Source organism: Glandiceps talaboti, chromosome 6 (assembly GCF_964340395.1).
Source record: "Glandiceps talaboti chromosome 6, keGlaTala1.1, whole genome shotgun sequence".
Classification (NCBI taxonomy): Eukaryota; Metazoa; Hemichordata; class Enteropneusta; family Spengelidae; genus Glandiceps; species Glandiceps talaboti.
The window spans coordinates 23,769,502-23,792,534 of NC_135554.1; the positions used below are offsets into that span (position 1 = coordinate 23,769,502).

Below are 23,033 nucleotides of genomic sequence, written 5' to 3' on the forward strand. Positions count from 1 at the left end.
ACAGCTGAAGCCACACAGGAGGGCAAAGTCTGACCAAATATGATCAACTCATCTAGAATATCACGGTGTAGATTGTATGTCAGTCAGTGAAAGCATACCAGATACTGGGATGATATGGTGACTTGGTGAGCTGAAAATCTCAGACAGGTTTCATTGCACAGATATTTGTAACTGGTAAATACTGATTATAAATATTAAATACATGTTGAAAATAAAGACTATGGTACTATATAGCTAACATTTTCATTGCACAGATACTAGTACATGGCGTTCTGTTACATGAAATGAATATATAATAATATTAAATGGTATGGCATGCAACAATATACTTTAAGAATTTTTCTCAGTGTTCAATAGTTTTCTGAAATTTCAATTGTGATCAGGAGAGGTATTGTTATCACCTTGACATGTTAAAATAACACCAGATAACATTCTTTTAGTTTTAGTCCTTGAATTTCAAAAATGCTAGGGCGGGAGGGTGAAAACCCCACTCCTGTACCCACCCCCACTTAGCTCTCTCAAACTTCGATTCAACTTATCTCGCCTACTTTCCAAGTTTACTAGCTACTTTGGGAACAAAATGCATTCATTGTTACCTCTTACTTTTGAAATAAGCTCCATCCATCATGTTACGAGGAAATTAAATTTCTAAAAATAAAGTTTGGTTATGTTCGTTTGTATGTATGTATGTATGTATGTATGTATGTATGTATGTATGTATGTATGTATGCGTGTGTGCGTGTGTGTGCGCGCGTATGCATGCATGCACGCATGCATGTATGTATGTGTGTGTGTGTGTGTATGTGTTCGTGCTAGCATGTGTGTCTCAATGCAAAGCTCAACCTGTCCTCAATTTGTGTAATGTTTGTAGAAAGCCACTGACAGTTATGACTAAAATGGTGAGGAAGTGAGTCACTCAAAAATTGTGCGTCAAGGGGGGGGGGGGGGGTTACGAAAAAATTTCAAGCTAGACATAGGGTTACTCAAATTTTCACAATTCCTCCGAACCCCTCCCCCCTAGAATAATGACAGCTACCTAAATGTCACTACACTCAGTACAAAGAGGGCATGTTTCCCCCATTCAACCAACCATCCAGAACCACCCTTGTACATGACTATCGCACACATACTCTTTCCATGCTCCAAGCAAATCACTTGGTAGGACTCCCGTGCTACATGGATAGTGCCCATTCTATGCAAATACAGGTTAGTATGTGTGAGTAGAAGATAAAATATTATCACAAAGAAATTACAAGCAAATCACCAGATGAGATCATGTGCAAAAAGTTTTTATTTGCAAATTATATGAGATTTGTTACATTTAAAGGCAAGGAAGGATGAATATGTACTTGTAAATGGTGACGCCTTTTTCTTTCTTTTCCAAATAACATTGAACAAAAAGTCTGACTTCACAAAAAAAAATTAGCAATTTTTCAAAAGTGAACAAAAACATACAAATTAGCTCTGAAATGTTCTAGAACACAGATGAAATAAGTCTAGTAAAAAACCAGAAAAAAACAAACAAATTTCCTAGTAATACCAGAGTAACAAACAAAATTATGCCCTAGTTAACAAATATCAACGTCGTTACCACTTTGTCAAAGAGACTGGACAACAACAGTTGTAAAAACATCCCTTGATAAGTTTATCAATAATTACATGAAAACCTGATATACTGGTACCAACTCACCAGGTTTTTTTATTTACACATACCAGGGTACCTAGACTTTCTTCCAAGTCCATAAGTACATAGGGAATTCATTTAACCTTTCCCTTTTTGTGTGTGTGAAAATGTCACGTTCACAACTTTTATACTATCATCAGTTAAAATTTCTGATTGGTGGTACATTTCATGCCCATTACATTATATACAATCAAGATTTGGTGCAATTGCTGTATATTGCAGGTTTCCCACTCTTGAAATCATCTTGTGCTTGTCACATTCATATTAACCATAGACCTGCCACCCCATTTATTGCGTTCCCACTCTTGAAATCAACTTGTGCTCGTCACACTGTAATTAACAAACTGCAGGTTTCCATTTCACATTGTGTTTGTTACATTATAATTAATCAACTGTGTTCCCGATCTTGAAATCACCTTGTGATCTTTACATTGTAATTAAACAATTGCAATTCCAATCTTGAAATCACATGCTGGTAATGTTTTGGCTGTAATCAACCATTTGCACATTATCATTCATGACATCACAATGCTAGCTATCCCAAACTGATGTGGCAATAATTGTTATTTCACACTCCACATGTTGACTAATCAATAACAGTATATTTTCTCTCCGAGTCAAAGCGCCATGACCGAAAATTGTTTCTCTTGAGTGAAAGACTCCACTGTTCCATACCTTCTGTTTTTGTCTGACAGTGTGAAGAAAACAGCCAATAAAATCTACTACAGCTAAATTGCTTCTGTACCCCCAAAACTAATGTTCTCTAGACTTTCATTTATGAGTGTATGGTCACATTTGGGCTCAAAGTATGAATAAATTAATTTTGTTTTCAAAAATAACATGAATAATCAATCAGATCTCTTTGAAATATGTGTATAGACAGCCTATTCATGTACATATTATGTTATCATTCATATTCCAGGGCCACTGTAAATGTACATTTCTTATTTGCACAGGATATTAAAACATTACTTCAACCACAGACCCTAAACCAGGCATGCTAGGGTCAAAACTTCAACAAAGTGGAAGATTTTGCATGTAATTTCTCATATTCAGAAGAAATTAGTCACTACTGGCAATTATTTGGGAACACTAATGAACAGACGATCATTTACGTAAAAGTTTACCGACATGAAAACGAAAATTAACGATACATCTTCAAAGGCTGGGTCAAAACTTTGTATCTTTTTAAATTACATAATTTATGAGAAATCTAGTTGTATGGAGGAGTGAGATAACATTGCAGATTACACTAATTGTAACTTGGCACTTTGTTTGGGGTTGATAAGAAATTAAATTCTAATTGCAGATTACTATGCCATCATCATCCTTACTCATCAGTATGTACATCCACACAGGAATTCAATGTCATTTCCAGATTACCATACACACATTTTGATTTTGTTACAGTTGCAATTGATTTGTAGTGTTAGAATGGTTGATTTGTGCTATGAGGGGTGTGGTGGTTCCGTATCACTTTTCTATCGCTGACATCAGTGGCGGCCATATTTGATTTCATCCTTTCTGATAGTCTGCTCCCAATGACTTATAAACAAGATGGCGGCATGCATCAATGTCTCACTAGAGTGTAAACAAACACTTTGTCCCATAAACTGGGACTCTATTGTTATAAGAGATGGTGGGTGAATCAAAACTATAGTTTTATATCAATGATATTTTCAGCAAACACTGCATAGGAGTTTAGGTCACCACTAGTCTGTAAGATAAAGCATGTCCTGCTGCCCTCCCAGCCACTGTTTGAGGACAGGGCCCACTAGAAATGAATGACACAACATCAGACTTACAGTTTTGGCTACCATCTGTTCAACAAACACAAATTCAGAGTTGGACTATTAGTATACACTTACAAAAAAATCCTATAGGATCATATAGGGCAATCCTACAGGACAGTTTAATAGGGCAGTCCTATGAGGGTTTTGGACATAGCTCCTATTGGCATCCAGTAGGACAATCCTATTGACGTCCAATAGAACAGCCCTGTAGGTCCTATAGGGCAACCTTATTGGTGTCAAATAAGTCAACCCTATTGGCATCCAATAGGACAGCCCTGTAGGTCCTACAGGACAATCCTATAGCCTTGAATCCAGCCGTGTGGGGATTTTCGTCTCTCTCTCATTTTTCCCCTACAAATACCCACACAACTAGATTCTACGCTGGGAGTAAATGCAATCTTTGTGACCTGTAAAGTGGGGCTTGTATTGTCAAAATTACTAATGCATTGATTTAAACTTGTTTGGCTTGCTCTGGTTTCATATTGCAAAGAATTTACTTTATCAAAACTACATGTGTACTATGTTAGAAGGGAGGAGTACATGTATAGTGAATTTCACCATTCAGCTTTTCTGTTTGACATAACCATGCAGAAACCAATAAGAAACTGGATATGCCACACTTCAATAGCTAGATTTAGTCTAAATGAAATAAACCATTTAAATGTATTGTACCACCATGCAGACAATCAGGCGCCAATGTTTTTCTTAGTATCAAACATCCGATGAAGGGTGCATAAAATGTCCTTTGCGGTGTTCATTTGATGTCTGTACGGTGGCATGTGTAGTTCATTTCTTTTAGATTAACTGTAGCAAAAAACTGTATTCATACAATCTTGCTATCTTAAAGTGCAGCATGTCCAGTTTCTTATTAGTTTCTGCGTTGTTGTATCAAACAGAAAAGCTGATGGTGTTGTGTAATTCACAGAATCCAGAAAGGCAATAAAAACTTACAAAACTATCTCATTATGAATAACATTGTGGCACAATATCAAATTAATAGCACCATTCAATTACACCACTGGTTTATATTTGACTACACCCCAATAATGATAAACTTAACTACTGGCACAATTAACTAGTCTAGAGGCTATCTGTGGCTTTGAATCATTCTCCACGTCTAGAGGAATCAGAAACCCCGAACCAAAAGTTGTTCATGCAAATGAGTAAACCCCAAATTGTTAGAATGATGTAAAACAAAGAATAAAATAGCGTCCTGATATGGCAAATGTACCATATTTGGAAACTACGTAACTGCTGTAGTAAACAGCAACTTATTATTGGCAGGAATTCTGTGATTGGTTAACACAAGCATGATATTAATTTCAATGTGGGTGGGTTTGTAATGTCATGCCTGTGCCTCATTCCTCTAGATGTGGAGGATGAGTCAAAGCCACAGATAGGCTCTAGACTATGGCACAACTAAGTGACTGAATACAAGGCTCGAGTCAACTGAAAATTTAAACAGCTGCAGTTCTTGTTTTAAAATATTACTCAACTTTATCCCACCTTGGTGGACTTCACCTTCATCAGAAAATAATGTTCAGATGTATGAAAACATCACTGTGGAAGAAAGGTGACAGAAAATTGACCCCCCAAAAAGTGAAAAGTATAGATTTAAAGGAAATCCAAGTAAGATAAAAACTTAGGTAAGACAAAAAAATACAACATTCCTTTTGTCCCATGTGCTAATATATTTGTACGGCTTATAAATTTACCTAGTCATGTTGACGGATTTGCTAAAATGCAAAAATACATATCAAAACTTGTATACAAAGGCTGCCCTCTGGTGACCAGATTAACAAAACATGAAATGTAGGCGTGTTCATTTTGGTCATGTCAAACTGTAGTCAAGGAATACAAGATATTTTAAGTCATCTGCCCTTCAATGTAGCACCTTGGAAAATAAATAGAGGACTTTTTAGTGTTTGCTATAGCTTTACATTGTTAACTTAAAGCCAGGCCTTTTCCACTTTCCATAATGAAAGGGGATGTTATGAGGATGTCTGTCAGTCTGTCTTCTGTCTGTCTGTCTGTCCTTTTGTGTTATCATTTTCTCAAAACTTTTTATAAAAATCTTGATCTGTCAAAATAACATCATCTCTATTTTGTTATAACTTTTCAAGGCCAGAGGTATCAATCCCAGGTACTCACATTAGTGTTATCTTATCAGTGGAGCCATAGGGTCATTCTTTTGTTCTGAACCAACCTACTCTATACCTCTGCTAGACATTTGTTGTCCAACTTTAATTTTAATCGTAATCTCAGCCGAGACTTTACTTTCAAAACTGCTGTTGACCTGAAGAGGATGAATATGATGACATAATTCTAAGAATGAAATGATAATTGTTCTACAACACTTGATAATTGTCTACACTCAAACTGTCCAAAAAATTAACATTTCAATCTTTATAATTTAAGGAGGCCCCCTTTTAACAAAATATGGTTTGATGAGCTATGTTTTTTGGTCTGGAATATACACACTATGTTTCTATTTCTGCATCTATTACACTTAGCAGTGTTACAGCCAAATTCTCCTACCATTGCCAAAACTGTGTGTGTCACTGTTTTGGCAAGCTTGGGTGAAATTGGCTGTGAAAGTACCTTAGTTCCAATCAAGGCATGATGTACATGTATTTGTAACTTCAATCTAACGATGACAGTCAATAAAACAAGTTCAAAATCTCAATATGAGATTGTAATTTATTCCAAAATAAACCTACACAAATCATCACGTTGATGTATATTTCATTCAGTTGATTAACCTGATTGGGCGATCTATTCAATTATTTGTATGAGAACATTTATGATTGGACAATGTCCCTTTCAAAATGTTACACTCCAATATAATCATAGCCTACACAAAGCCTACTTATTACTGTGTATGGTAGCTTGGTCATTTATAAACAATGTGATACATGCAGTAAATTGGGGTAATTATTACATGATAGATTAGTTTTAACAAACACAAACTAAAACCATTATTGTAACATGTTAACTTTTATCCATCCTTACTTACACTCACAGTGAGGTGTGGCATTGCTAGTAACTGATAAGTTGTATTTAGAACTGTACAACTGCTATATTTATTGTCAAATGAATTTGTGTATTAATTTCCAAGCTGTCAGTCAGACACAACGCACTGCATAATCACAATGAGTTCTCTTTGGGGCCACGGGCTCGACTAGTTCCTAGGAACTATAGCAATGAAAACCATCTAACCAGTGACTTACTGCTAGCAAATGAGCAAACTCTTTGCCAGTAATATGCCACTAGCAGGCAGTAACTGCAACATACAGATCCTAATGTCTAAACAAATATGGGTGATTGAGGGGGTCAAATTTGTTTCTGGAAAGTATCACAATAACTCAAGATACATAAACCTTTCAACATTTAGCACATGAGCAAAAGATAAAAGTAAACTTACTACTTCAGTTTAATACTCCTGTTTATCAACAACTTTGTAAATTTCAAGGACCTATTTATTTTTACAGCTGATACAAACAATGCTTATTTGTCTCAATTTCACTGACCTGGACTTCAGTCTTTTAAACTTAATAACTTGAAGCCTTGAAATGTGATTTGTTGGGTGAAATTAGCACACAACATAAACAATATGTAATGCTATCCAAGACAATCTGCGTAGTCCATACAATCTGATCACTTCCTTTCTGATAGTTATGAATCAGTGTTACAGTCATAATTTCATGATTGACGAATCAAGCTCTCTTTTCCCTGGTCCCTGTATCACATGAACAGATACCAATGATTCAAACCGAGTACAATATTGTGGTATACAACATCATATTAAGACCAATCTTGTACTATTTCCAATGTTCATTCATGTCATGGTAATCTTGTAGTCATTCTGTGATCTTCATTACTGGCTCATCATCGACCTTTCCGTTTCTTCTTTTTTCTTCTACCACCTCCTGCCATTCCACTTGCACCTGCACCACTAAATCTAGCACCTGGTCCAGCAGTCGTTCCAGTTCCTGTATCATGTCCCATTCCTGGTCCCATTCCTGGCCCCATTCCAGGTCCTGGTCCCGGTCCATATCCAGGTCGTGTGCCATCGTTACCGCCATGTTGCATATGATTGAAGAGATCCTTCAGGAAGTCATTCAGTTCTGCTTCCCTATGGAATGTGACATAGATACAGAACTAAGACTCAGAACCATGATAAAATAAGAGTGTTAACGATCCAAATAAATTAAATGGAAAACCATCATTTATCCTTATAGAGCTTAAATCCATTCACTTGTAATATCAGTCTGGAAAACTAGAAACTAGATTATCTTCTATGTAAGTTTCACCGTGTGGTATTAACCATATCAATGTAGTATAATGTAGTAACCTTTTGTACTAGTATTTGTCTAATATTAGGACATTTTTAACAGTTTTTCAAATGGTGTATTTTTGTTGTCTTTTATGCTTGTTTGTTTTCCTGCCTATCAGTTGTACAGCACATTGTGATTATTTTTAATGTAATGTAAGAAATAATGATTATGATTATGATTGATTAGTATCAATTTCAATCACAAACAGTTTAAAATAGCTGCATCTAAAGCCGGGGTGGGTGTTACTCCTACCTATTGGGTATACGTATATGTGCCGCCCTTTGGGGTGGGTTTTTTCACCCTTTAGTCTAAAACGTATTTATAGAGATAAGGAGTCTAAAATGGGATGCCCTTTAAACAATTTTCAATTTTGTTTGGTCTAAAACGGGGTCCTGGAAGGAACCAAATAATAAATTCTGGGAATTTCGCCCAGCTTATTTGCTGGTTGACATTTTCATATCGGTGGTTATGTATTTTGGTCTAAAATGAGGTCTTCTAAAAACTTGAATGGTCTAAAATGGGGTATTGAATTTTGGTAAAAATGGGTCTAAAATGAGGTCTGGGGTTGGCAGCATTGGCTGCACACCCCTACCAGACCTGGCTAGTGGGGTCTAAAGCTTACATCCTTTCATTAGATTAGTTTATTCTTCAAAACCTATCTTTTGGTCATCAGTTGATACAGTTAATTGTATAGTTTGATAATAATACATGTTATTTCTCACCCCTCTTGATGTCTGTGGTGTTGATTACGTGGTCTTCGTCCTTGGCCTTCAAACCGACACTGTACTGTATGACTATCAGGTTCTAAATTATTCATTTTCTGTAGAGGTACCAGACGTAAGGGAAAGACAAATATCAAAATCAGCAACAAAACAGACGATGACTTTTTCAAACTTCAGTACTATGCCAAAGCATGCATTTTTATTTCAAAGCTGTTCCCTTTTTACATGTATTTTTGTGTCTGTATAAAAGAATATTTGTGTGTGTACATATAACAGAATGAAGGAATGAATGTGTATTGTTGTATGTATGTATTATTGTATCTCATAGTTGTAATGATATATATGTAATTAAATAAGAGTGAAATGATAACTTTGCCTGAGAGTAGAGACTAATGCACACATGTGTCTGCATGTATGTATGTATGTATGTATGTATGTATGTATGTATGTCTGTCTGTCTGTGTCATTGTGTGTATATATAAATGTATGTATGTAATGTATGTATGTATGTACGTACGTACGTACGTACGTACGTACGTACGTATGTACGCACATATGTACGTACGTACATATGTATGTCTGTATATATGTATTTCTGTCTGTCGGTACATACATCTGTCCGTGTGCATGTGTGCACATGCATGTCTGTGCGTGCATACATCAATTCAATGTGTGCATGCATGTATGGATAGATGGATGTGTCTCTCTCTATGTCTGTGTATTCGTTTGATTTCTGCAATATTGCCTTACAACCACCTTTCTTTCTGAAGAGTTAACTCACATTATAAAAAATATTTCTATTGATTTGTTACTATGTGAAAGTTGTACTGAACAAGACAAGACAAACTGACCTGACAAGCAGCCCACTCAGTAATATCATAGACAGTTCCTTTCATACAAGCATAGTAAAACCATTTAAATCCTAACATTTTTGTTTCTGCCCATATATCACCCTGAAAAAAACAAAATCACAAAATTACTCAGTTACAAATTAAAAGCCACAATAATTTTATACAGTATGGGAGTTACATATTATATTAATATACCACACACAAGCCATGTTAAACACATTCAAACAAAATATATGACTTTTATACATTGGTTTTTCTACAAGATAACAACCACCATCACGTCACTGGTTCTCCGACTCCTCAAAAGAATTTGTGGATGATGTAGAATCAACCTTGACACTAAACAAAATTTCATCACTAATGTTATTCTATTCATAACAAAACACAGACAATTGTCAAGATCAGAATGGTATTACCATTACTTCCAGCTACAAATAATCCCATAATACTTTTTAACTGAGCATGCTCACTTTGAACTGCATTTTGGCAATTAATATCAATTCTCGGTACCTGCAATAGCATTGTACCTCATACCACAGGGTCAAATAGAACATGGAGGTCAACTATTTTCATGAGCATCTGTAGTAATGTATGCGTAACACATGGAGCAGAAGTCACAGTGTTGATCAAAGAATCAAATGACTGTAATTTTTATCCTGCATCTAGGTGGTAAAATTATATAGTATAGCTATATATCTAGTTTATTACCATATAAGATTTTTTTATACAGTTTGTACAATAAAGTAGATAAGGGTTGGCTAGTCGAGTCTGACCCCACAGACACTGGAATGATACAACGTTACAATTAAAGCAAAGTAACTTGAGGGCAGTGTAAAGTCTGACCCCACAGACACTGGAATGTTACAAAGTTACTTATTAGAGCAAAGTAACTATATAGGTAACTTGGACAAACCAGGCGTTACAGACACTTTTAACCTTCAACTCGGATTAGCATGGAGGCATTGAAATGTACCAAATACATGGCAACATGATCACAGCTTACCTCTTTAGCAGGATGCCGTATATCACATTTTTTACAGTATCTAGCGCTATAATAAGGTCTATCCGTCTCTCTTCTTATGTGCTTGCCACCACAGTTGTCACATCGCATAGTATTGGCTGCCTAAGAATATAAATAACACGTAAATTTAACCTTTGTGAGTCTTCGGACATTCAAAGTGTAAATATCAAACTTGGACTTACAGTCATTCATTCACACCATACATACTATGAAGATTTAATTACAAATCAACAAACTGAAAGAAGTCAGCAAAAATAAATTCACACCTAAATATAATGTTTACCAAGAATGTGAAAATGTAGTCCCATAGTAATATAGTAAGCACAGTATGACATGGATGGGAGGAAAAGGGACATGATCTTAAGACAAGTAGTTGAAAGCCCTATCTACAACTCTTACTACTAGTAGGTTCTCATGACCCTACCTCAGGTAGACTAGTTTTGTTTAAAAGGAGGATGTATGTTTTTATGGGTTTGCTATAAATGAAAGAAACTCACCATGACATATTTTATGTTTGTTATAAATGAGGAAAGAAAATTGTACCCACATCCCCTAAACACTAGTCAGATTGCTCTAACCAGTTGAGCTAACATGCCAACTGGTAGATACCGTGAATGTTCCTGATGTGTTCTTTCTTTCCTCTAGGTGGTAGTGAGAAGCCAACTCATTTTTTTAAAGCTTTACCTTTCAACTTTAGGATCTTAGAGAGATTCACAGGTCTCCCTTTATGTTTACACAGAGGATGGTATGTGCTGTGAATTATGTGTGCTCTCAAGTGCAAAGTTAGAAATGTTTCCGAACATCACTAAGAAGTATCTTTTATCATTGTGGTTGCATTATTTGTTTGTGTTTACACCTTTAAACCATTTCACACTCTGATTAAGGAATCTGGAGAGATTCATGTCACTTCCAGGTACTTACCTCTCTCATCTTTTCATGAAGTTTGGTAAAGAATTCATTTATATCTTTCTGTAAAACAAAATAGAATTGTTGTCAGTAGGATAGGGGTCAACATGTCAAGTAAAGACTAACAAAGAAGTAAAGAAGATGGTTACTGGTAGGATATTATTCATGGTTGACCAATGTATATTCAAGAGAGATTTTTTACACTGAAGGGAATAAGCACTCAGGAGTCATGAATATTCATTGTTCAACCATGAATAATCATTCTGTTGACTCCCATGAGGCAATGTGGCCCACAGCAAAGATACCTTATATATCCATAACATCAGCTTGATGTTTCTCTGAAATCGTGAGCAATTGCAGGTGATGTAAAATCATGCAATGACTCTCCAGAATCAATGGTTTATGAAAATCTATTTACTTCCTGGATTGGAGTTCCCTTTTTATATTTGTGGATTCACAATGAGTGAGTGGTTAGAGTGAGATGGTTATGAATCTGTAACGTGGTGTTGTAAAGCTCTAAGTAATTGTAAGTATTATTATTATTATTATCATCAAAATTGGCAAGTACATTTCACATTTCACACGAAGTGTTCACTAGTGTGCACAGATGCAGTTTGACACTTTACATTATTTCACATAACTATGTTAGTCCTCTCCTTATAACTACGCTAGTTCACCTTCTCTTTTAAACAACTGGCATAGATAAAATTCTTGAAAATCTTACCATTGCCTCCTCCACTTCTGAATCTTGAGTTGTTTCCGAGTCATACATTCGTCTTTTAGCCTGTACACAAACATAAAAATCATTACAAAACAAAATCACACTGACATTCATTGTCTATAACCAATGTTGACCAGCAAAAGTCATTCATGCTTTTTCACAACTTTGATGTATATTTATAAAACAAGTTGTGCAGTTTTCTAATGCTACATGTAGGTTTTATGTAGGTATGCATGTGTTTGTTTGTATGTGTGTCTGTCTGCGTGCGTGCATATGTGTGTATGTCTGTCAGTGTGCCCTCTAAGCCAATTTGACATGCCACTGGCGCACACAATTTCTAGCGATGCTAGAAATCCCAGTTATTCTCATTTTGACTCACAACAACAAAATTTTGCTATCATTGGAGGGCATGCACACTGGTGTGTGTGTGTGTATGTGTGTGTGTGTGTGTGTGTGTGTGTGTGTGTGTGTGTGTGTGTGTGTGTGTGTGTGTGTGTGTGTGTGTGTGTGTGTGTGTGTGTGTGTGTAGGCATGTGCACATGATATCATGTAGATTCAATTTATCAGAATTGTAAATACAGGTTAACATTGACGACTACTTTGTGTGATTGTCACCGTTACTGTGAATACTCACTGGGTCTCCAAGTATCTCAAAGGCATGCCCTAGTATCTTGAAAGCTTCCTCAGCACCTGTCATGTTATTCTGTTAGAATAAAAGATAAAAGTATATCAGGACAGAAATTAGTCATTGCAGATATAGTGCACATTCATATCACTTTACATTTCTTGATGTAATTGTAAATATTAACACTTAAGCTAAAGGCCTAACGTGCATATAATTAGGGGTCAGATGAAGACGACACTCACTATGCCAGATGACTGTAGACCGTGTAATATGCTCACAGAGCTCATAGAGTACCTAAGAAACTGCCGTTTGAGAGAGTATCACAGATTTGCTTATCTCCTAATGTTGGACTATGGTATTATGAATATACAGGAAAGAAATCTCGTACTGTATTTTTGAAATTAGTTGCATTTTGGGGACTATTCATGAAAATGTTGGGTTGATACATGTTGGAAGTGTCAAGACACTGGCCAGGGATTGAAAATTAGCCCTTTTTCAAATAAGCTAGTCAACATATTGATTGTTATGTTTGTGACAATATTTGCTAGTCACAAATGGTACATCTAGAGACTCAGTGAATAAATAAATGGTCTTTGAGTATTCTGCTATATTATATGTATAGATATCAAAGAGTAAACAATGTAAAGTTCTCCCTAAATTACCACTACATTTCTCTGATAGGAGTACATTTTTAAATATCATAGAATCTTAGTAAATTCTTGTAGAAACATCTCACAAACACACACATTCTGAGACAGGACCCCACAAAAAGACTTCCATACCTTGTCAGGATGGACTAGCATAGCTTGTTTACGATAATATTTCTTAATTTCTTCATCAGTAGCATCACGTGATACACCTAATACATTATATGGATTCTTGCCTTCACAGGATAGTAGTCTCTGTATGGCCTCTTCACCTATAAAACAAATCATGTGAAGCAAAGATGTTGAAATCTGCAGGTGTAGAACTTTCAGCTGTATAGCACCCTCTATGGCGACAATCAACCCAACTATGTAGCTGCTTATCCTTGATTATCACTCCTCACTACCTACAGTTTACATGTGCCTGTGTGCCTTTCACTGGTTACTGTGTACATGCATCATATACGTATGCAGGTAACTAGTCATCAACAACTACGCTCTCATTGGCTGAGACGGTCTGACAATTCACCATAAAGAGTTGTGGGAATGTATACGCAAACAAGGGTCATATACATAATTTGACATGGCAGATTAAAAGATGACGATTACTGTCTGCGGTCGCACACAAACCAATAGATCATGTGATGATGCAGTGCTCAGCGGATGTGTGCCCGGGCTGATAAAAGACTGAGTAATCTGTAATTTCCACTCCTACAGCATTACAGATATGGGACGCATGTCTTTTGTGTACACTGTAACTTGTATGTATTCTGTAACATCTGCATTTGGGCCAGTGGCCTTGAAACACAATAAACCTTACTGACCCACTTACTTATACAGACATACTATGAAAATTTATCTATAGCATCTTACCTGTTGAGGGCAGTTGTATATTCTCACTTGGTCCATTTGTTGTCCTTTTGTCATTCCATGAACATCCACCGTTAGAATATTGGCTATTATTCCGTTTCCATTTCTCTCTCACTTTCACTTTGATTCTATTCCAAATTATGAAGCTGTATTCCTTACCATTCTTCCATAAAATCTTTGCACTGCCAAAAAGATATTTTTTAACAGAGGTATGAGTAGAAGTAAATAGTACAATGCAATAAATAATGTTACTTTTTAGATAGCGCTTTCCCACACTGTGATCAAAGTACTTTACAATTAATAGTAATACAATTAATCCACTCGTGCTAATTTCTTTTCAAACTGCATCATCAGCACTTGGAATAAACCGCCATCACCAATTGTTACAGCGAACACTATTAATTCATTCAAAAACAGTTCAGAGTCATTGGGCAGACTATAAATATATACATGTAGCAAACATGAACTTGGACACTGTTTGACTTGTAAACCTGGAACCTGTAAACTGTACATACACAGCCTTTGATATAAACAATTTTCTGAAACTCTATCTATCTATCCTATTAAGTACACTGTTTGACTCAGGACTGAACTACAGACTGCATTATGTATGAACTGTATTCTGTACTTTGCATATATAGTGAAAAAAAATGTAGTAGTAACTGTATACATGCTTAGTCTATTGATCTATTACATTTTTTGGTATTTGACTCATGATCAGCTCATAGGCTCTTAGCCTCCTTAGCTGTAATTGATATATGATATTTATGATATGATATGATATGATATGATATTTATGATATGAGAATACTACTACCCTGGCATGGCATGATGGCCCTTTATACTTCCTTGACTCCCTGGGGAAGCACTCAATCCATTTTGTAGAATAGTTTTATCAAGGCTTTATGTAAATATAGAGTTAAGGTGATGCGAGATATGTGTTAAAATTGAAAGTTACTTACCATCTAATAATGAGAGCCAGGAGAATCAAAAGTAACATAGTAATCAACATAGTAAACCGCATGACAGATCTACCAACAAATATGAGTCCTTTGTACCACATATCTCCTGTAAACACTGCAACAACAACAACATCACATTTCTACAACTAGAAACACTGAAGTAAAGCACTTTCTCTAATCTCTATGTACTTCAATTGTTTATAGCATTCATATAAGTGTAAAAGTATACTGTTTCAATTGGTTTATCTACAATAATTTATTTTGTCTTGTTTTTCACAGTACTCTTTGTTCTTTTCTTGGAACTGAGAAATGAAACAACTAACATCACTTTGTTGAACTGAACTTTGACCTGCTTGAATATTATGTAATTACCCGTTTCTCATGTTCACATTTATAGTCAATTATGAAAGGATTTGAAACTTTTTGAAATTTCAAACTTTGAATGGATTTACGATATTAATCTCTTTGTTATTATGGTGCACTCAATGAATTTTCTGTAACTTTCGCTTCTGATTTTACACTGTGGAGAATACATAAATCAAGATACAGATAAAATTGTCATACTATATAATCTATATTATCATTCTATGGACCGCAATCTATCATCAAAACGTACAATACTTACTTTCAGCATATCCGTTATTGCTTTCCCTTTCTACATTCTTACGACCACTGCCGGGCCGCCTCTCTTCATGCTTCTCTTTGGTATGAGTTGTGGCTTTATGCGCCTGTTGTCTAGAATTAGCAGTAGTAGATCTGTACGGAGAATGACTTCTCTTTGGCTTTGCACCTCGACTTTCATCATCCTGGCGGATATCACTATAATAAGACTGATCCTTCCTTTCCTGATACATTCCATCGCTATGCTCAGACCTATTCTCTTCCTTGGTTTTCTGTTCTTTTCCAGGCACAGGTTGCCTTTCTTTTGGATTCTGGAAGATTCGCTTTGGATCAAAGAAGATATGATGGTTGTTCTTGGTTTTCCTTTCCTGCTTACTGTTTGACTTGTCTGCATCACCTGACTTTTCCTCCTCGTGTTCAATATCTTGACTGTAGGGGCCTAAATACTTTCCAGTTCTTACGTCAAAGCGTGTGCCAACACTAGTTGAAGTATCATACTGACCTGACTGCATATTATCTGAGGCACCAAATGAATTATTGGATTGAAGTGAGTCCTCACTTCGATCACTAGAACTTCCGTCATGTTCTCTCTCTTCACACTTCAAGCAAGTTTTGCAATCATCTCCCCTGTCCGTGTTGAATTTGTCATGGGGACCGACTGAAGGGATTTTAGCACCAGTGGATTTCTGTGTTCTAGTACTGAAATCAGGAGCTTTTACTTCATCACTGCTACCGAAAGTTGTTCTCTTGGTATCACCATGCTTTGATGAAGATTCTTTACTGGAAAGTGGTCTCCTTGCACTAATATTGAAGTTGTCTAGTCCATATTTGGAGTTTGGATCTATCGTACTCTTCCTTGGAGTACTATTATTAGAGTTGATGGCAACAAATTCATCTAGCCCATATGCCGACTTTGACTTTTGGTAGTGGTTGCCGTTATTTGCTCCACCCCTCATCAAGTTGGCATGTCTTGGTGGCACATTCTTTGGTCTGGATGAAGACTGTCGCTTTGGGATTTTAGTATTTGGTTGAATTGGTTTATCAGTGGTTTTCATATTTTTAGGTATCTGGTCAGGGCTCGGAGGAGGCATACTGGCGACATCCGAGTATGACTTAAGTTTTGCAGAAGCTGATGTACGACTTGCACTGGAACTGGAGCTGATATCTGAAGTATTGGATATGTGTGATTCAGTACTTCCGTATCTCTCAGAAGTGGCTGATAGATTAGAGAATGTATTCAAGGCAGAAGCATACATGTGTCTGCCTTCATCCATTGCCTCAGAGTAATCATATGTTGGCTGAAAACTGGGATACCCAGGTGTCCGATAATCAGATGCTGAATCCGGAGCATTGCCTGCACCATCAAAGGCACTATAATTAAAACACCCAAAATCATCTGGACTTGACAGTGAGCGACCTCGGAAGCCATAATTCTCAGCTGACTGGGTGTTAGTGTTACTCCATGAGCTAGGAAGATTATAGCCGGTCTCATTTGACTGCATAAAGTTTGTCCAAAAGGCATTGAAATCACTGCTGCCGCCACTGCCGGTGTTTCCATCTTCTGAATGATTCTGGTGACTTTGTAGTAGGTTGGAGAAATCAAACTGATTCTCCTCTTCTGGGACACCAGAATACATCCCATGGCCCAAGTTGGAGTGATCTTGAGCCATCTTACATTAAACACATCCTGAGCAAAAATTCAAAACAAAAACAGAATATGAACAACACTAAACACATTTGTTTATATTCATATTTTCAGTACCTATTATGAAAAAATATTGTGCCCAAGTTAGATTTTACTTTAATATAAGGTACTAATACAGGGTTCGTGTTAACGCGATATTCCACGTCCAGGACAGAATGCATTTGAATGTAACCCACTTCAATTTTCAACGGTGGGTTCCTGGGACCCATTACTATCTATGCTCAATGACGGTGACAATGTACTTCGTTCAATGAGAAAGTCTTTGTAAAGACAATAAAAAGTCCGGTCAAACAAAGAAAAGAAAAAGACTGATCTAACACCAGATGTGTGAAAGTGTAATTTATGAGTAAAGAATGTGCGAACTGATCGTACATGATGTTGACACCCGAAGCGACATAGACAATGACGTCGCTATCTTTCACTCGTGCCGACACAAGTACATAGTGATAATGCATGCTGGGGTTTACCATCATCGGTGATGTAATCAAACATGGTGCCAAGCGTGGGAGATATGTTGAAATTTGCATATATTTTGACTTTATATTTGTTTTGTTTTTTTTATTTTTGACTTTCCGATACCTAGCACGAGTTTCACCGAAACATCTCCACTAAGAACATCGATCACCCATGCGATTGTTAATTTTTATTTTACATGCATGATCAACACAAATCAACTTTAGTACTGCATTTTTATGAATGTTTATATGTTTTGTAAGACAGATGTAAAGTTCCTGATGATGCTGACATGAGGTTTTTTACAGTAGTGAGAATGTAAACAAATATGGCTGCCTCCATGACCACATAGTGAAACATCGATCGGAACTTCCATGTGTGAAGTACTTCGTACCTCCAGTTGATAACTAAATTAGCGTTGCAAACCACGGCCTCTTTTATGGCATCGTCCATTAATTCGCGAAAGAAATGACAGCTCTGGTTTGCGAGAATGAACTAAATATGTAAACACGGTATGTATTGGAAAGTGTATTGGAGAGTATGTAATTTTAGTGTGCATCATTGTACTGATGAATACATACAAGTTACAACACATTCAAAATAAAAGGTATTTAATAACATAGTGTACATGATATGACGATGTGTTTGTGTGGATTTATTATGAATGAATGTTTATGAAGACATTTGTGTGGATATGAGTGATAATAAACGATAGTAAAATAGGATCCCATTTTTTTTAAGGGACCCATATTTTCAGCAGTGATGGGTCCCTGGGACTCACTGGTTTCAAAGTCTAGTGCAATCCCTGTAATATTTTTATATTGTATACTTGAGTCATTGTGACTGTGATATAAGGATTACTCTATACAGTACACAAGCATGGTTCATTTTTATGTTTGATTAGTACTGGATGAAATTGAAACATATTGTATACTTGCTATACTATGGTCATGTTGCAACATGCTTTGCTGGGGTTTAAAAATTCTTCACATAGTGAGTATTTGTATTCTCCCAATACTTTTTCAGTAAAGAGAAATTAAAATGACAAAAGTATCTTCCTATTTCTATTGTGTTTCTTTTGCTATATCATATGTAATTGTTTACTGGCGTGGCACGGGGTCAATCAAAATGAAAGTTACTTTCACTTGAATGTCTGAGTTAGGTAATGGCTAAAATTTTAATAGGGCGGAAAAACAGTTGACTGGCAGAGCGGTACAAAAGTTGGTCCAGAACAAAAGAAAGATCCTATGTAATCATTATGGATTCATTGATAAAATCGACAACCTGGGATTGAAACCATGGCCTTTAATATATCATTATATGTACCAGTAATTACTTGCACTGGTGCAGGTACACACCAGTGGTATCTGCAAAACTGCCAGTGATTACTTGCATAGGTGCTTAGCACTGATACACAGCAATTTATTGTGACACACCATAGACCCTCCACCACGTTGGAACTTGGTGGAGAGTCTATGGACACACCAAAGTTCAGAACACTAAATTATGTTATGTCAAACTACCTGGGTCCCTTGTTATGTGGTGACTGACAAGAAACCCCAGTTTTCACATAATTTTGGATCCATACAACAAAATTTAATTTTGTCTTCAGAGTGTACCAAAAGGTAATTATTTACCTATAATTTATTGCACTATTCAAACAAATCTTTTACTTCCTATAGTAATACATATGTTCATTTCATAAAAAATCTTACAAATTTAACCTGACTGATGACAGTCATAATTAATAATAATAGTAATTAATTAATTAATAAATTATCTCAAGTTGTACTTTAAGGATTGCACAAGCTCAACAAACAAACATTCGTTTAGGTCAAAACTCCATCCCCCTCCCCCTAGGCGAACATTTACAAGTACGTTTTTGGGTGTGGTTTGGTTTACTATATAGGCGTGTTCCCGAAATATACATAAAATAAAATAAATACTCTACTTTATTCTGCAATCTCTGAGTTGGAAACGCATGAATTCATCAATTTTGGAGTATTGAAATCAGGTTTATTTGCATGATTTACATGGAAGACATCTATTTAGTTATCCAGAAGACAGACGTCTCATGGAAAACATACAGATACACCATGAATGCATGATCCCTAAAAGGTCAGACACCCCACAAATATTTCATTCCTTTGTAATTGTGTAGAAATATTTGTAAGAGTGACAACATGTACTAATTTATGGTTTTCAAAATGGGGTGCACACTCATTTGTTTGTCATGCCTAGGAGACAATGTACTTTGTCCCTGTCTATCAAGCAATGCCAATTTGCATATATTTAAAGCTAGCAGGAAACAGTTTTCACTAAGTTTATTTTAGCTTTTATCTAACTGGCACTGAACTCTGCACATCTCTCACAATAGATCATTGTCCTTTTTTGGCTCCAAAGTCCATTATGATAAAAATTTAAACATATTGACTCTGTACTTTAAGCTCATCGTATAGTCACTTGACTCTGCACTTTTGGTAAAATTGTGTGGGTATAGACCTCATAACTCATAGGTGCCATGAGATGGGTCAATGTATGTCATTCTATGGCATATATGTAACTATTTTCAAGGGCACATGTATAGTTGATCTCCTGCGTTTGATGTTACAAATCTTGGGTCTAAGACTATCTCATGTCAAATACCTGTATATCTAGTTATAAATATAATATAAACTATACCAGCCACTTTGCAACCCCCCCCCCCCCAATAAGCAATAAAAGAGGAAGTTCTTGTTTGCCTATTTTAATTATTTGATTAGGTACATAACAAATTCAATTGTAATTAATTGCATCAACTTATATTAAATTTCACAGGCAATTAAATTTGAGACCACCTGCCAAAAAAAACCCCAAAAAACGATACAAGTGCAACTTGCAATAAACATCAAACTTTCCTTGTGTGGAATATAATTTAAAATAACCACAATTCAATGCGGCTGTCATGTGCAGTTGCGTCATCTTAAAAAATGTTGCCATAACGATCAAATTGTGCATCATTCTCACACTGAAATTAATTTCACCATATTTTTAAATACTAAGTTACATAGCAGTATACAAAGACATTTCTTTATTCTTTCATTTAATTTTTGCATATCAACAACAATATTGTACAATTCACCAAATAAATTGAACCCTTTTGGTGTACAAGATTTGACCCTCTCTAGGCTGTTAGTTTTCATATTAAATTTGGAAGATTATTGATGCCTATTCCAAGTCATATTGAATATATTTATATTGTCTCCAAATACAATTAAATTCAGCACATGAGAAATTTGATGTTTTCCAGCTCTAAATGTAATCCTAACCCTGAAACTACGTACTCATTGCACAGTTGGTCCACAAAACTGTTCTACATCATTCTAGCCTACTATTTGGCATAAGAAAAAAATTATAATCTCAAAGAACAATATCAATGACAGAACAATTTCAGTTGTAGTGTATGTGTTTGGAATAACAATAGGTAAACAATAGAAGAACAATGCTCGTTTCAACAGTGTTTAGTTAGCTGGCACTGACAGCATGGTTCTCAGATCTTGCAAGAAGTTACCTTACCATTAATTTACAGAGAGATTATATGTTCTAGTCACTGTGATCATTCACATTTGTGTATCTTGTGTGATATTGATATGGGTGTTAACACTACAACTGTGGTCGGTGAATGATGCACATGTTCAGACAGAAACTTGCCTCTCAAAGTAACGTTTTAATTAAAACATGAGTCGATCACCTTGTGATAATTTTGAATGCTGAAATACATTTTGTAACTCGACCTCCTGACAAAAAAACACGCTTTTTCCCGAAATCAGTTTCATTGTATACTGAAATCAGTTCTTTACAAGTTTGTGAATGGGTTTACACAAACGTAGCAACATGGGAGCAATGGGCCATGGCGACATTCCGCTTTGATTTTGTCAACGATATCATCGGATATGCTCTCTCCTCGCATTAGGTGAACAACACCTCACACACAAACAAACACAGTACATTTCTTGAGATTGCGGTCGCACAAAAGCGCTTATCTTTTGTTTTCAAGACACATGTTTTGATAATTTTGTTGCAAATTGGCACAATGAGTGGCCGACGACGATGTGCCGCGTACGTTATCGTTCTTTAATCATGACACGATTTTAGACATCATAATCGGTGCACTAACGAGCTAACAATGAAAATGCTATAAAACAATAGTTTTCGAACCACATCGGTTGTTTACAGTGGAGATACATTTAATCAGTCTCTACGCGCTAAAAATAATCCATAAATTTTCACTCCCACGACATAAATACGGCATAACATAAATATCCTCACCTCAGACAACACACCAAACATCCGCCATTTTCGTTGCAAGAGCTGGGTGACGTCACGACCTTTGACAGGCAACTTCTTTTATGCGATACTAAAGCAATGGTTACTCTCTTTATAAATTCCTAATCAATTTAAACTGACAGACAGATAACGATAGTATACGTTTGTAGCATTTAATGAAATACTTACTTCTTATTTGAGTTACTTGGTATCGATATAATGTTGTTTTTGTGAACGAGGTCAAAATAAGGAAGTAGGACATGACAGCTACGTACGTGAGGGCGTACTGTTATGTTCAGTGAGGCTCAGGACGTCGTGTTGTACTATTGCAACTATATAACTTTATTGGCATAATGTTGACACATACATATGATAGTGATGATGTCATTGTCAGAATGATCTCATATATAATTCATTAGATATTAATGTATAGATCATATCATTACAATTACTATTACTCTGTCACTGACAGAGACAGCATACGATATGCAGACACTTTCGGTACACTTTCCGACTTGGGTTAAGGCAAACAATTACATCAACACGTGAAAAGCTGTTTTTAAATCTTATCAGACATAATTAGAATTATAGTCCTCGTTAAATTGTATTATTTTGTTTCTTCACTTTCACTTTCGTGAAATTTTACGTGTGTCTTTAAACATAGAAATTTGTCATAGAACTCCAGAATCCGACTTTTTCAGTGTATATAGTATAGTGCACTATATAAAATTTGAACCAATTTGTGCTGTTCTGGAGGGTTATTAAAACTAAACCACGCCAATACTATAGGCTGTTTTACACCACGATATAGTT

The 23,033-nt window shown here is 36.0% G+C and overlaps 1 protein-coding gene across 1 annotated transcript; it reads right to left on the minus strand.

The window, feature by feature from the left end:
* Positions 1 to 1,331: 1,331 nt before the first annotated feature.
* Positions 1,332 to 22,262, minus strand: LOC144436572 (uncharacterized). The gene is made up of 12 exons (XM_078125391.1): positions 22,224 to 22,262; positions 15,762 to 17,444; positions 15,137 to 15,251; positions 14,178 to 14,356; positions 13,443 to 13,579; positions 12,670 to 12,738; positions 12,039 to 12,098; positions 11,330 to 11,377; positions 10,391 to 10,510; positions 9,388 to 9,489; positions 8,537 to 8,634; positions 1,332 to 7,612 (listed from the first exon to the last, which is right to left on the minus strand). Exons 2-12 carry the CDS (start codon positions 17,425 to 17,427, stop codon positions 7,366 to 7,368), a joined length of 2,841 nt encoding a protein of 946 aa, XP_077981517.1. The 5' UTR covers positions 17,428 to 17,444; positions 22,224 to 22,262; the 3' UTR covers positions 1,332 to 7,365.
* Between the last annotated feature and the right edge of the window lie 771 nt (positions 22,263 to 23,033).

What these genes read in the sequence shown, in the direction of transcription:
- LOC144436572 (XM_078125391.1), bottom strand. Translation starts at nt 17,427, where the DNA reads ATGGCTCAAGATCACTCCAACTTGGGCCATGGGATGTATTCTGGTGTC. An exon ending in TTCATGAAAAGATGAGAGAG is followed by an intron (nt 10,511 to 11,329) that starts GTAAGTACCTGG and finishes TTATATTCTTAG; the next exon opens with GCAGCCAATACTATGCGATG. An exon ending in CTGAGTGGGCTGCTTGTCAG is followed by an intron (nt 8,635 to 9,387) that starts GTCAGTTTGTCT and finishes GTACCTCTACAG; the next exon opens with AAAATGAATAATTTAGAACC.